General features: G+C 31.8%; 2 protein-coding genes across 3 annotated transcripts; one reads left to right on the top strand and one right to left on the bottom strand.

Annotated features, from left to right (window-relative positions):
* Positions 1-613: 613 nt before the first annotated feature.
* Positions 614-10,772, top strand: LOC108737703 (probable aconitate hydratase, mitochondrial). Its single transcript, XM_018470760.2, has 8 exons — positions 614-840; positions 1,084-1,314; positions 4,669-4,939; positions 4,997-5,191; positions 5,243-5,865; positions 9,021-9,240; positions 9,856-10,168; positions 10,226-10,772. Exons 1-8 carry the CDS (start codon positions 808-810, stop codon positions 10,713-10,715), a joined length of 2,376 nt encoding a protein of 791 aa, XP_018326262.1. The 5' UTR covers positions 614-807; the 3' UTR covers positions 10,716-10,772.
* On the bottom strand, positions 10,767-15,384 carry LOC108737704 (B9 domain-containing protein 1). 2 transcript variants are annotated; one of them, XM_018470762.1, is made up of 4 exons: positions 15,088-15,384; positions 14,121-14,324; positions 11,427-11,636; positions 10,767-11,369 (listed from the first exon to the last, which is right to left on the bottom strand). In XM_018470762.1, the coding sequence occupies exons 1-4, from the start codon at positions 15,128-15,130 to the stop codon at positions 11,266-11,268; spliced, it is 561 nt and encodes a 186-aa protein (XP_018326264.1). In that variant the 5' UTR covers positions 15,131-15,384; the 3' UTR covers positions 10,767-11,265. The 2 variants fall into 2 exon arrangements, with proteins under 2 accessions (XP_018326264.1, XP_018326265.1); XM_018470763.1 differs by lacking the exons at positions 14,121-14,324; positions 15,088-15,384 and adding an exon at positions 13,605-13,805.
* Between the last annotated feature and the right edge of the window lie 651 nt (positions 15,385-16,035).

Raw genomic sequence — 16,035 nt, 5'->3', positions numbered from 1 at the left:
ACAAGGTATATATTTATGTATATATTTCTTCGAACTATGCTCCTAACCATACGTTTACTAATGAACATGCCTTAGCGGTCAGAATTGTGGTACAATAAAAGAAAGAGATGCAACGAAGTTTCGGACAATATTCGTCTCCCTCACGATAGTGCGTAAGAGTGTCATGAAAGAGATAGCGCTAGTCCGAAACCATACGCCATCTCCCTCACTCTTTTCGAGCCAAGAAATTATTATAACGACATACGGCTAAGGCAAGTCCATTATTTTATATGTGTATGCTCCTAACTGTCTTTTATCTATGATCGCGTCTTTTCTCTCAAGCTCTGCACCGACTTCAATCGTTCTATCCATGAACTGCGCATTCTCTGAATAGCTATAAAGTAAATTGAGGCAGAAACGTATAAAAGAAACAAAGCTTCTTCTGAGATTTTGGTCTACCTCACGGTCTCACAGGAACGGACGAATGAGATAAAAAACCTCTCGGTCGCTTTCTCTCTTTCTAAAGAATAGTCTGGAATAGTCAACATAGTAGTCAATTTCATAAGGGTATTGCTTAATCCATTTTCTATATCTATGGTTCTATTCATCCTATCAGTCATACCGTGCACTGTGCACTACACCATTTTTTGACATATCAGCTGGTAGACGGCTGGTAGTAAAAAAATAGAACATTTCCAAAACCAGTCAGTGTTTAAATTTCAGTTAGTTATTAGTATTCTGTGTCACGGGTTTTAAATAAGAGCTTGTGGGAAATATTACCTGCATGTACAATTTTGCTAGTTAAGTGAATGGTAATTGGTACTGATAATGATGTTTTCTAAGGGAGTTTTGCCGCGACAAGTATGTTATTTTTCAATAAAATATGCGTTAATTTTTCAAGTAGCTTCTAGTAACTATTTATTTAATTGTAACAGGGCCATGAAAATGCTATACAATTTTTGATTGAAATATACATTGTTATGTAACTGGATAACTTTAAAATTAGCAAAAATACAGCTGTATTATGCATTTTTTCTGTTTTAACGATAGCTTATTATAAAAAGAGTTATTTAATATTCATAATTATAAATATTTTTGTTTTAGAGTGGCAAAGTTACTAAATTAGTCTTGGTAGAAATCCAAAAAAGATGTTTCCACATATCTCCCTTGGCAGCAGCTGCATCCAAAGTTGCTATGAGCAACTTTGACAAGGATCAATACTTACCATATGAAAAGCTGGTAAAAAATCTAGAAGTAGTTAAAAAACGTTTGGGAAGACCACTTACTGCATCTGAAAAAATTTTATATTCACATCTAGATGAACCAGACAAACAAGTAAGAGAATAAATTATCATATTGAAAGACATTTTTTCGATATTTGTCTTCTGTTAATGAAATAGGTATTTTTATTTAAGTAAAGGAGAAATATATTTGTGTATAAGTAGAATGCAGAATTAAAACGGTAATTCATATTTTGCATTTGTAGAAAACATTTGATGAAATATGTTTCAACAATTATTGTTAATGAACCTATTTTTCTTAAAAGGTAGTAATCCTTTGCTCTAAATACATTCAAAATTGACCACCATTGTCTTAGAAAATTACAAAACCTTATTTAAATTTCTTGGAATAGTTGGAATTAATATGCCACTGCATTATCTTTGTTCTCAAAACAAATGTATTGTTCATAATTTTGGAACTGGAAAACATGCACAAACCTCCAGAAAATGTTGATTAAAATGCAATATTATACAACAAATTACATTTTTTCCAAGAACCACTTCTTCAGCTCTTAAATATAAATAAACTAAGAAAATTAATAGCAGTACTGTAGAACTTAACAAAATAAACACTCAGAAACCATAAAATGCCAAAAAACATTTAGAAAACTAAATTTCTATTTTGTTTAGATAAGTATATTATATTATATTTTTNAGAATACTATTGTACGTTGTCAATGTGAGAATCATAAATCTGTCTTGTATGTATTCCATGATCAAAACAACGTTCAAAAACAAAATGAAGTTGCTCAAATCTAGAAGTGTTCATTTTGTTTGTTTTAAATATAAATTAAAATAAATAATCATATCAGATAGGTGTTAAACCTGCTTGTTGTTCGGGTAACATACTTATACTATTTACTACATTTAACTAAATAACATAAAAATAGCATTTTATCCTTGACCTTTGTATTGTTTTTATATGGTTTATTTTTGTTTCGGTTTCAAACCTGCAATGTTGCAACGAACAATTTTTTAATAAAGTGAACATGCATCACCATTTGTTTTATATTATTATTGATGAAGTTATTAATCTTCAAAGTCAATTTAATTTATTTACTGTATCCTTAATTATACATGTAATGCATATATCAAATGAGAATTACAAATACGGAATATTCCACGATAAATAAACCTAGTACAGTTTGATTGTTTGGTCTTAGAATTTGATTTTTTTTTGTTAGTGCCTATTGTAACTATCGTAAACCGTTCGCGAGATGCCCTAGTGTAGATGAAAATGCAAAAAATATCAATCACAAAGAATTTTTGGCGTACCCCAATGTTAAAAATTAACAACATACAGAAAGAACCTGTATTTTTGAAATATATAATTACGTACAAATGAGTGAAAAAACCTAACGTAACCTAAGAACATATATACATACATGTTTTTTACACTACTAATTAATTTTTTAAATGAGTGCCGATTTTTCGATTGTTAAAATGATTCGATTATACCCACCACTACTTCTGATTTCGCAAAAATTATTTATATGGTAGGTTCTAGAGAATTTTGGCTTTCTTAGTTATACTAGCGTAATCGCAGCAACACGCTATAAGCAATCTTGGCCATATATGTAATACTCCTACATGAACAGTTGGCATAGGAAAGAATGCTCTGCTATTACGGTACCGACTATATTCTCTTTCTCCTAGGTAACACCTTAACCATACTGTGCATGCTTAAAAAATCGTTAAAATGATAACAGTGGACGCAGAATAAAGCTAGGGGCTCATAGGATAGAGAACTGGAAACACTATCTGTTTCACTTTGTTGGAACAGCTTCCACTTATAGACACTGTCCATGTAGGAATATTACATATATGATTCTGATACTGCTTCTCATCTTCGTGGGTGGTTGCTGATGTTATTACCATAATTAATTAATATCCAACAAACATACTAATCAATTACGCTAACTCAATAACTACAAAACGGGCAATTCAATCCAAATCCAAACTAACGCTAACAGCCACCTTTGCGCAAGTCTCGCACTATTACAACAGCACCGTGCTAACAATAAGCCAAATTGCTCTCAAACCCTGTATAATTTGCTACGCAGTGACAAACAGTACCCAAGTATCCTCTTTCGTCAAGTTTTCTGAGTAATTCGCATTTTTTGTTTTAATATTTCTCAACTACCTCTCCTATTTTATTTCCTCTACGGGACATTCCCTAATTTTCGGTGTACTAAAGTAATAATTAGGTACCTCTTTATTTAAAATGTTCGTCTCTTGGTTTTTACTTTCTAAAGTGATCCAATTGTTTATTCTAGCATTCCAGGGACCACACCTCTAATTTTCTTCAAATTTTAATTTCTTTTACAGTTCAGCGTGTTGTCTTTTCCCGTGAAGACTACACATAAGCAGCAATCTTTATAAATAACAGTTATTCCTAAAACTTAATAAAGCAACATAGAGGGCGCTAGCTTGAAAAATATCAATTTATTCAGTCTGTTTCTGCAGAAATCATGGCAACAAAAATAATGCACATTCTACAGGGTGGGCCAATGAAACGGGTCGATTTGGGAACACCATTACAAAAAAGTAGGGAGGAGGGAGCTTGGGTCTTAAATATTGCGAATATAAATAGCAAGAAATTAATTATCACGGATTCTTGATGGAGTAAACAACGCCCAAGTGCTGTTAAAGCTTTTTATTACCAAAATGGAGAAAATTTCGTCAGTGTGACGAGTGTTATTTTTGCACTACCCTTCATCGACTTACGATCTTTGCAATTCGAAATTTCAATTTGCAACTCGAATGTAAAAAATTTTTGCAATGAATTAAAATACATTAGAAGAATTAAAAATAAAAGAAAATGTTATTAGAAAATTAAACTAAAAAATTACTAAAATTATTAATTTCGATACTACAAAATCAAAATCAAGAAAAAGAGTGTGTGTTAATTTAAACTACGTGAATAAGACACTTATTTAGTTTTAGAGTAATATCTAATGATGATCATTTTCTAGTAGTTTTGAGTAGCAGTAATTCTTGACAAAAAAATTGCATTCCTTGTAAGTTAATAATAATTATAAAACAAAAATTTTAATTTCGGACGTGTGGTCTCTTTAAGTAATAAATTCAAAAATTTATTTTTATATTTTGAATTTTAATAATAATTGTCTTAAAGTAGTGAAATGAAAATGCTGATATTAAATAGTTTATGTAAACGGATGCTGACTAAATATTGTTGATCTGAATTGGCTTTTACCTTTTAATATGATGTTAAAGAGATGCTCACAGTTTGAAAATATGTTATCGAGGATGTGTTTTCTAATAATAATTATAATGATGCAATTAATAATTTTTATGAGAAAAGTTTAAATTATATATATATTATCTAAATGTACAGAGTTTTAATACAAATTCTGAGTTCTTGTTTTTCTCTTATTTTATTTTTTAGGACATAAAAAGAGGCGAATCATATTTACGATTACGACCTGATAGAGTTGGTATGCAAGATGCAACCGCCCAAATGGCTATGTTGCAGTTTATTTCAAGCGGCTTACCAAAAGTTGCAGTACCGAGTACCATTCACTGCGATCACTTGATAGAAGCACAAGTGGAAGGCAAACAAGATTTGGAACGTGCAAAGGATTTAAATAAAGAAGTGTATAATTTTCTTGCAAGTGCGGGTAAAAAATATGGGGTTGGATTTTGGAAACCAGGCTCAGGTATAGTTTTTTTTTCTATAGTAATAAATGTTACTCATTTGTTTATTTTTATAAAAGGAATTATTCATCAAATTATTCTTGAAAATTATGCTTTTCCCGGCTTACTCATGATTGGTACCGATTCCCATACACCAAACGGTGGAGGCTTAGGAGGTTTATGTATTGGGGTAGGGGGTGCTGATGCAGTCGATGTCATGGCAGACATACCATGGGAATTAAAATGTCCTAAAGTTATAGGTGTTAAATTGACCGGTAAGTTGAAAATTAACTTTAAAGAACTTGACAAAAAATACAGGTTTGCAGGAAAATTATCTGGTTGGACCAGTCCTAAGGATATCATCTTGAAAGTAGCCGACATTTTGACGGTCAAAGGCGGTACTGGTGCAATTGTGGAATATTTCGGCCCAGGTGTTGATTCGATTTCATGCACAGGAATGGCCACAATTTGTAACATGGGTGCCGAAATCGGCGCTACAACATCCGTTTTTCCTTTTAACGAAAGAATGCAGAAATATCTAGTATCAACTAAAAGAGATACAATAGGACAAGAAGCTAATAAATACCGTTCAGCTCTTTTAAATGCCGATCAAGGTGCCCAGTATGATCAAGTAATAGAAATAAATCTAGACACCCTTGAACCTCACATAAATGGGCCTTTTACTCCTGACTTAGCCAGTCCTATTAGCAAAATTGGCGAAAACGCAAAAAAGAATGGTTGGCCCATAGATATCAAGGTGGGATTAATCGGTTCTTGTACGAATAGTTCTTATGAAGACATGGGAAGATGCGCCAGCATTGCCAAAGAAGCTTTAGGCCACGGTGTAAAGTCCAAAATACCATTCAACGTCACCCCTGGATCCGAACAGATTCGTGCAACCATAGAACGAGATGGAATAGCAAAAATACTGAGAGACTTTGGTGGTACTGTAAGTCAATTAATTCACATTTCCTGATTACTATAGTTGTTACCAACACTACCATTTTAATTGAAACATTTACATGCCGGTTAATGAAAATTATCAATATCTAGTTCGATCGTTGCTCTTAGGATGAATTGATATATCTTCACAATATGACAATGTTTTAAACTATCCTCTGTTTCATCTGTGTATCATCAAACCTGATATTTTGTAAATGATTTTAAAACATTGTCATTATTCTTGCGATAAATTGAATTTTATGAAATTTTATTTAATTTTCAATTTATATTTGTCCCTTTTTTCTGATTTAAGAAACAAAGCCAAAGTAAGAGGCAAACAATTAATTACAGCAAATAACACCTGCGTTTCTCCATTTATTGTAGGTTTGTATTTTCCCGGTCAGTATTTTATTTTTTTTTACGGTAACAATTAAATATTGCGTCAATTGTCAAGTGATTTGTTTAAAAACACGGCTAATGTGAAAAAGGGTGAATTATTACTGGTCCAGTTAATTATAATAAAGTTAAAAAGTGTGTATGTGCGTGTGCATTTGTAATAACACCGTACTACATATCAGTTGCTAAAGAAGAAAAAAAAATTGAGCACTTGAATGGTTTCCTAGGAACCTACAGTAGATATGAAAAAAACTTAACCTCTCAATTGGCCCCATCGGACCCGAACAAACCGATATACAATTTCTGTGTTCATCTGGCTGATAAAACGAGATGATCATTATCAGAAGGCAAATAGGATAGAACACTAGAAAAACTGTATAATGAACTGAAGGATGTGAGAAGTACGACTGATAATGAAGCTACCGCTCCTTAACTAACAAGAAAAGAAATACCTACAAATAAAGTAAATTTGGCTAATGTAATTAATAAACAATTTAGTAACAAAGCATTGCTGAACAAACCAAAAATTCTAAGAGAAAAACTGTGAACAGAAGTGTGAACATGCAAGTTCCAAACTCTAGGTTAATGACAAAAGATGTTAAAGACTATATTTTTGAGGGTAATAAAAGGAATGCTACAAGTTCCAAGGCATTATTGTATATATTCTGAATGACAGAGATGCAAGGTTTTGGATAACTTCAATCCAGTACGTGTTAAAACACTTCTAATACAACAGCTCGATGAAGAAATTTTGTATTTTAGCATTTAAAATCATATGCGCACCCTGGAAATGGAAGTGCATCGTATTTATCAATAATAATCGATGAAGAAATTATATTATTGATTCGTGATAAAATATTTCAACAAATTTCTACTGAATTTCAAATCTAAGCATTTTGATGTCATTGTAGACTCTACACCTAATATTATACATTTCGATCAGTTTACTATGATTATTAGGTATATGAAAATAGTAAAGTAATAGCGAGGTTTTTATAATTTACTCCACATACTGGTCATAAATCCAAAAATATTGCGAATACTGTTTTAAATGTAAATGACATAATGAACTGTCGTGGTCTCGTGGTCAATCTTATGATAATGCAATTAATATGTTTCGTATATATGCAGGACTTCAAGCGCAAATTGGAAGAATTAATTGCGGACAGATTGCGCCTCTTACGCTTCACATTTATTTAGTGGGGACTTGAATAGTGGATTCGCTAATTGAACAAGAAGTTTTAAATTTTTTTCAATATCTATTCATTGTTGAGATGTTATAGTGAAGCGTACAAATCTGAGGTTCAAATTCGTTGATTTGCTTTAGAAAAAAGTGGCCTGGAAAATTATACATTGGCCTTTATTGCAGATAATCCAAAAGAGAAACCGAATATGTACACAATCGGAAGCTGTTGGACTGCAAAAAAGTTAAGAAATTAAGAAACAGTAATTCTAGTAATTGGAACGTAATTTTAGATTGTTTCAATGCTCCATAACTTTGTGGTTTTCTGGCTTCTTTTCGTAAAGATACGAGATATAAACAATTTTTTTGATATGCACAAAAAGCTAAATTGCTTCCTAGAGTTGAAAATTACTATTATTATAATACATGGTTGACGAAAAATTGGGTCTTCAGCCAAATGAGTAAAGGGTAAATAAAATAGTGGCCTTATTCTTGACATGATAATTTTCACACTAAAATAACAATTAGTGGGACGTATGTATGAACAGCTTCACGTTAACTTCAATTTCTTTGATAATTTATCTGAAATTGATACCAAAGAGTTAACAAGTCAAGGAGACGAAGTAGTCGATAAGTATCCAAAAGGTTTTTTTTATCCGAAATAAAAATCTATCTGAAACCGTACCTGAATAAATACATAAAACAAGTTTTCGCCCGGCCGTATATAACACTTAAAAATGAGTAGCTATAATAATCACTTATACCTAAGGATAATTGTTTTTCTTTCTGTGATTGTATGTATGTGATAACCTGGAAATAATTCAAATTTGTATTTTCCTTTTACAGTTCCATAAAAATTGAATATCTGTAACTGATACTATTGGATAATTCGAACTAATTTTAAATCCGTGTCTATATCCGGATCTGAAATTTCATATCCATAACATCGCTGTTTTGTACCTCTGCAGATTCAGTATACTCTGTATTGTTACTATGAAGATGTGCCTGATAATAGTAAATAGAATAAAAATATTTTATGAAGAGTCGGTACTTAAATAAAAATATGGTCGTTATCTAATACTACATAGTTAACATTTAAATCTAAGTGGTCAAACCAACCTTACTTAAAACGTAGTAGCAACTCGTGCCTTCAAAAATAGGGGAAAGTTGATTTATATACGAACAAAAAGGGCAAATACTGACCATTTATTTTATTGTGTATTATAGGAGGCATACTTAGGGTACTTTTCAATGTATCCAAAAACGTAACCATATGCACAAAGAATAATTAACCCTGATGAAGTCTGATTCACAATAAATAAAGACGAAACAATGGAGTTGGTTACCATAACAAGATGTTTCTGTCTCATTTTGGCTATAATTTTTAATTAATTTTGCCATTATAAAATTGATATACTTTTGACTGTTATTAATGTGGTTTGCCTCTCATTTGTTTATTTAAAAATTTAATTCAAGTTACTCTATATGAATGAAATATATGACCCACTTGTAAACAGTTTAGAAATTGTAATAACTTCTATATAAATTAATTATTGCGGAGTTATACCTACCACAATTTACAGGTTTTAGCAAATGCTTGTGGTCCTTGTATTGGTCAATGGGATCGAAAAGATGTTAAAAAAGGGGAAAAGAATACTATTGTAACATCTTACAATAGAAACTTCACTGGTCGTAATGATGCTAATCCCGCCACTCATGCATTCGTCACCTCCCCGGAAATGGTAACTGCTCTTAGTATCGCAGGAACCCTTAATTTCAATCCCCTCAAGGACGAGTTAACAGGTACATTGCAGTTTAAATCTTATTCACAGTTAAATATTAAAGAAACCACATCAAAAGCAAATTAAAATAAACGATTAGTATAACTCTACAAGCAATTTTGGATAAAAAAAATTAAAAATACATCGTGACGAGACATGGCAAGGGGGCATCTAATAAAATGATAATAAATGTGACGTTTGCAGTTCATCAATTTTTTTTAATTCTTAAAAATTTTATTACGATAGAGAGTCATTCTCGAGTACTTAAAAGCCTTTAAATGAACATGTGTTTGGGTGTCGTGATAATTAGCAATTTTTCGGTCAACTTCAAAACTTATTTTCACGTAGAACCACCTCTGGTTGAGAAAAATTCTTGTAAACAAATTTTAATCACAAAAAATCGTGGGCTAGCTTTTGTGACGTAAAATTTGTTAGTGGCTTAGCGTGACGAAAGGGGGGGGGAGTGAAATTCTGAGTGACGTATGTTATGGACGGTCCCTAAGTAATTTTCAAAACAAAAGCTATTTGGTTTTAGGTTTAATAACAATTTAATACATTTTTCAATATATTTATTGTCTTATATTCTATACTTATTGTCTTATATTCTATACAAGGTGTATTATTTTTTTGTTTTCAGGCAAAGATGGAAAGAAGTTCAAACTGTCATCCCCGTACGCTGATGAATTGCCGAGCAAAGGTTTTGATCCTGGCGAGGACACTTATGTTGCTCCACCAAGTTCCGGAAGTGGTGTTAAAGTAGATGTCGATCCTAAATCTCAACGCTTACAACTGCTTGAACCGTTCAAGAAATGGGATGGCAAAGACTACATTGATCAAACAATTCTTATGAAAATTAAAGGTAAATGTACAACAGATCATATCTCGGCAGCTGGTCCATGGCTTAAATATAGAGGACATCTAGACAATATTTCCAATAATATGTTTATTGGGTAATTTAAACTAAACATTTAGAAAATTATCAGTATTTATTATTTTTGTAATTTTAGTGCAACCAACTCTGAAAATGGTGAAATGAATAAAATAAAGAATCAATTGACTGGAGAATGGGGAACGGTTCCAGATGTTGCCCGTCACTATAAAGCAAATGGAGTAAAGTGGGTTGTTGTAGGAGAAGAAAATTACGGCGAAGGTAGTTCTAGAGAACATGCTGCTTTAGAGCCTCGTCATCTAGGTGGCACCGCTATTATTGTTAAATCTTTTGCTAGAATTCATGAAACAAACCTTAAAAAACAGGGTTTACTGCCTCTAGTATTTGCTAATGCTTCTGACTATGATAAAATTAAACCTGACGACAAAATAAGTCTTCTTGGCCTTAAAAATCTTGCACCTGGAAAACCAGTTGATTGCGAGATCAAACATAAAGACGGATCTACAGATAAAATAAAATTAAACCACACCATGAATGAACAACAAATCGAATGGTTTAAGGCTGGAAGTGCGCTTAACAGAATGAAAGAAATTAAGGGATTACGATAAAAATTTTGAGGTAGATGGTGATTCTTTTATGTAGCTGTGGAGTGTATTTAGTTTTTGTTTTCAGAAACTGAAATTGTATGTATAATGCTCCCCTTTCGATATTTCCAAACAGCAATCAGAAACAATAATTAGAGAAAAAATATTTTCCGTTATTTAATTATTATACAGTGAATTGTACACAACTTTAATAAAATATACATATTATTATTAGTAATAACCGTTGTTTATTAATTGTATTTAATGTTTTCTTAATCCCAAATCTTGACGTTTTTAATTCAAATGCCGCATATTTTAACCAATAATCAGATAAATTAAAATAGACGGAATAAACGCCGACGAATAATTGACAATATTCTCTGCGTTTTTGTGCAGATTTTCGGATGATTTTTCATCTCTATGTTAAATAAAAAAAACTAGAAAAGAACAAAGAGCTTAACAGATCTTGTTAGATCGGCGAGTTTACTATCAATTCCACAACTTTCAATGTCCCATAAAAAGTTTCACTTCAAAAATAATAAAATATCAATTAAAAATGCATAGAAATCTGTCTTCAGTGTTGTTTTTGTTTTCCTACATCATAACCAAGTTTATGTAACCCTTGTTGCAAAACATTCAATGTAAGTCGTACTTTTCCGTTGGAAGTCATCACAATCACTAAAAAGATTTGTATATTACAATTGTTACAATAATTGATTACAAATGAATTATTACTGTCATTTCCCAGACAATTTGCTAACATTTTTGGTTGAACAAGTTCTGGTTGATAACCAAAAAAGCTGCTTAAATAACCTAGTAATGTAGATGACTGTGGTTTAATTAGAGCAACGTCTACGGTATGCAATTTCGGTTGTAAAGGGATGTATGCTCTTCCATAGCCCACTAATTTCATGTTGTTATAAATACTCAAAATTATTTGAGGCCCTGAAAATAAGTAGTTATTTTTATTTATTGCGTAATTTTCATAATGAAACTTCAATTCATCTAAAATAATATCGTGAGATTGGATTAATTGAGATTAATTATCCGCCGAACCATTCCACCGCGAGGTAATTTTGAATCTTTGATACCTTTAAAAGTACTCATATAAATGATATACTGTAGGATAATTTTAATCCTAGTAAATGTTCAAGGTAACTAACATCTAGATACAGATTAATACTTAATATTAATAAGAGATAAATATATGCCTTTGCCGACTTTTCTCTAGGGTTTTTAAAGAACTGTAATTGTTTAGTACATTAATTTAATGTATCTCTTAACATTTAGACAGAGCCAGCCAGCTATAGATGCGCCCAAAAATCGAATTTTTGACAACTTATTGACTGTACCAACTGAATTTAAATGAGAACGTATTTTTAGTCAGAAACTTATCAAAAGTACCAGACGCGGATCACGATTTCGATCTTATGAGATCTGAGCGCGCCAGTCTTGTTAAATTACTTACTAAACCGAAGAAACTCCTAAACAGCGAGTTTATGTAATAGCTAAACGTTACCTGCGGGGTCGATTCAACTAGATGAACCTTTAACATTAGAAAGACCTTGTCCAACAAAATAGCAGTAAATAATCACCAAATGGTGATACATTGCCTCTACGTAAATATTTACACATATTATATTTATTTAATCAAAAGTTATAATTTTACACACATACATTATAACTCATTCTCTTATTTCCTAGGTGCTAATTCTGTTACTGAACAAACTAAATACAAAAAAATCCTACTTGACGCTCTTTTTTCCCCACCTACTCCCTATCCTATATTCTACTCTGCCCGCCCTCGTATCCCTCAAAATTCTCTTTACTTGACCCAGTCTATCACCATTCTCTTTTGCCATCTCGTAGCATTCATACCACGTCTCACCATTCACACATGCTTCAAGCTTTCTTCCTCCATTTTACAGTGTCTTTTTTCTTCTTTTTTTCCAATATCTATTCCATTCCCTATTCTAAAGCTTGCCATTACACTTATTTCCCTCCCTGTTTTTAAATAACTTGGCACCCAGTCTCCCTGCTGATCCCTACATACTATCTTTTTTGTACCCACTACATATCTAGACCTCTCTATTTTTCTTAAATCCTCTCTTATTATTTCTTCACCATTTCTTTTACCTTTGTCCTCTCCGTGAACTACTCCCTCATCTGTTCCTGTTTGATTTTTAAAATATTCAACGTTTCCTCCCTCTGTCTATCATATCTATTTTTTGTTCCTATTTGCATTACCTTCTTCCTCCATATTTCCTTTCTTATATCTCCTCCCACCCTACCTAACTTCTCATATTTTGCTACCCTACTTATTGCTTCTTCCCACATCTTCCCCCATTTCGCCCCCCTCCTTTTTACGTAATCTGGCGTACTTCTTTTTAATCTTAAAATCCACTTTATATATCTTTTATATAACAATTCTACTTGCCTTTTTTCCTACCATCCCTATATTTCAACCCCATAAAGCACTATATACTCCTCACCATCTTAAAAAACGTCATTTTTCTACCCCAGTCATTCTTAGGTACATGACTTCTGACCAAAACCCCATAACCTTCACAACATATTGCTCTCCTTCTAGCAACTTGATTCATAATATACACTTCATCCCTCTTATTATCACTGAAACTATATCCTAAGTAATTATACTTCCTCACTGTTTCTATCTCTATCCCTTTCAATACTATTCTGTTTTTCCCTTCCCCTTCTTCCTATCTTTCCGCCAACTTTCATTAGCTTCAATTTTTACTATTTACCTCCAACCCTTTCTTTAATAAGTATTTTTCTAGTCTTCCCACCATCTCCTTCAATCCCATAAAATTATCTGATACCGAAACTTTATCATCCTCATTATATTTTTTATTCCCACTACAATTCCCTCTTCTCTTACTTTACTCATCTCACCTTCCAGATCACTCATATATACGTTAAACAATTGCACACTTAGCTTGTTAAATGGAATTTGAAAATTATTGCGTATCCTTTACAGCTTGTATACATTTAAGATTCTATTTCAAACTGTTGGAATTTATCACACTTTTTCGTTATCTTTCGTAGTGTCATCTGACACTCTGTCATTAAACTATTGCCAGAGCTAATCCGGGGGGCAGGGTACGAGAAATCCCCCGTCCCAAAAAACTTGGATTACATAGTTTAGTACTGTGAAAAATGCTATGTGAATGAAATTAAATTAGGAAATTTAACTTTAAGTATCAGAAATAAATATGAGAAATGTATTATACAGAATTTAGGAAAAGTTCCTTCCCTACCACCACAATAATTATATCTGGATTCGCCTCTGCTACCGAAGTTTATTATAAAAGACCATTACAAAACTTAAAAGTCTAAAATTGAAACTCAAAACTGAAAATTTAGAATAATATTGTAAGTATAAGTAGTAATAGAACAATTATAACTTACATTGGTAAGGATTTGTAGATTTAAATATGATATCAATAGGAAAATTGAAAATGATTTTCTGTCCATTTGATACCACATTTACTATTTGGGAAACTGCCGCTTCTAATCCTTTAATATTTCTCCAATCGGGCCCAAAAGCAAATTCATATTTACAATGAAGAGAAGAACCAGGTGACGCTAATATATCAGCCCATTGAATTTGACCTGTTACAGACATTAGAAAAAAACTGGCGGATGTCATTATTACATACACTCAGTACATATATATGAACTTTCATAAAAACTATTCGTTTATAAAATTTCAGTAAGTTATTTCACATCTTGAATTGAATTACTCTGTTGAAAATCGTATTATTATTCCAAGTTTGTTGTCATAGTAACGACAGTACAAACTACAACAGGGAAAGGTTTTATTCTGTTCTAGACATTATTACATTTGTATAAGTATATCAGTTTAAACAGGTCTAAGCATATAGCGTCAAAACTACAGTCTTCTCTGACTACAGCTTACTAAAATGGTAACTGCTTGATCTTTCACAAGTAATTGTACTATTCACAACTAGATGGAGAATAAACGTGAATAATTATGAATTAATCCTAAGTGAAAAATATTGACCTTCAACTAGTAATACAATAATTGTAATTGCTATGTATTATCGTTAATTGGCTTGGGTAGCTTAAACTATTTTTTTTTACGTATTTTATAATGCCAACATCGTCAATCTTCTTAACGTATTCAATGTAATGAACATATACAATTATACGATACGTACATACATAGCTCTTCCATTTTAAAATAATTTTCGAATAGAAATTAAAAAAACAACGTAATAGTCTGGCGATGGGCATTTTTAATATTGTAAAATTTGTAGTTTCTAATTAATTACCTATCTGTATATTCTAAAGTCTCAAATATATTTAAATACAATATGTATGTAACATAATGAATAATATTACTTTGATTCACTCGTGTATAGGTAAGCAGTCCTAGTCCTTAATTTTCCGTACATGCGTAATTAAGTACGTCTAGGAGCATGGTTGTTATTTATATCCGAGATTTACTATACAGACCATATATATATATAATAATAAATACTTGCACCACACATGTTATAAATATTACGGTTTTATATATTAGGAATGCAATAACAAATTATCGATTGCTTTAGATCTTTTTCCTCAAATCCGTCACATAAAGCAAATTAGGACGGATGTAAAAAGAACAACTCAACTTCAATCGTCAAAGCTCGAATGCGTTGAATTTGTACCGTTTTCCGTTTTCATTCCGCGTTTACGTTAGCAGCAACATAGCGACCCACCCTGAGAAGTCGACTTGCCCAGGCCTCAATTAACTGACATACTATGCATTCTGAAAAGATTATATGCCACACAGTCAAAGTTTATTTTAACCATATGCGTTTATCTTTCGTTTTTGGATATTTTTACTTCAATAGATGAACATACATGGTAAATTTTGATAAAAGAAGTATACATACATAAGTATATACAATAATAAAGCTAGTTTCTTAAGGAGATAATGTAGGTATATGCATATGTATCTATTTTTATTCACATACCTACTTACACCTGTACATATGTACCTACATAAGTACCTTATAATGGGGAATAAAAATAATGATCGTGATTTCACCTTTAAAATCAGAAACATTAATATTCGTATTTAGGTAGCGTTTACTTTATAAATAAAATATTGTGTTTCTTCTACATCTACATATACAAATACTTCAATATTTCCAACACAGCTAGGTATAGGACAATATACAACGCAACATGTAGTAAATAATCTTAGATATCCACAGTAAATGCACAGTTTACTTAAAACTTTACAATTAATAAATTGTCATTTAATTTTTATATCAGAAGATGGTTTATGTAGTGTTATTTGCTGGAATAT

The sequence above is a fragment of the Agrilus planipennis genome, unplaced genomic scaffold (genome assembly GCF_000699045.2).
Source record: "Agrilus planipennis isolate EAB-ADULT unplaced genomic scaffold, Apla_2.0 scaffold146, whole genome shotgun sequence".
Taxonomy (NCBI): Eukaryota; Metazoa; Arthropoda; class Insecta; order Coleoptera; family Buprestidae; genus Agrilus; species Agrilus planipennis.
Note: the sequence above shows the minus strand (reverse complement) of the source record. Positions and strands in the feature narration are given on the sequence as shown.

Coding starts and splice junctions, on each gene's coding strand:
- LOC108737703 (XM_018470760.2), top strand. CDS start 808: ATGATGTTTTCTAAGGGAGTTTTGCCGCGACAA. Junction 1,315..4,668: donor TAGATGAACCAGACAAACAA/GTAAGAGAATAA, acceptor TTTATTTTTTAG/GACATAAAAAGAGGCGAATC. Junction 4,940..4,996: donor ATTTTGGAAACCAGGCTCAG/GTATAGTTTTTT, acceptor TTTTTATAAAAG/GAATTATTCATCAAATTATT.
- LOC108737704 (XM_018470762.1), bottom strand. CDS start 15,130: ATGTACGGAAAATTAAGGACTAGGACTGCTTACCTATACACGA. Junction 14,325..15,087: donor GACTGCTTACCTATACACGA/GTGAATCAAAGT, acceptor TGTCTGTAACAG/GTCAAATTCAATGGGCTGAT. Junction 11,370..11,426: donor AAATTGTCTGGGAAATGACA/GTAATAATTCAT, acceptor AAATCTTTTTAG/TGATTGTGATGACTTCCAAC.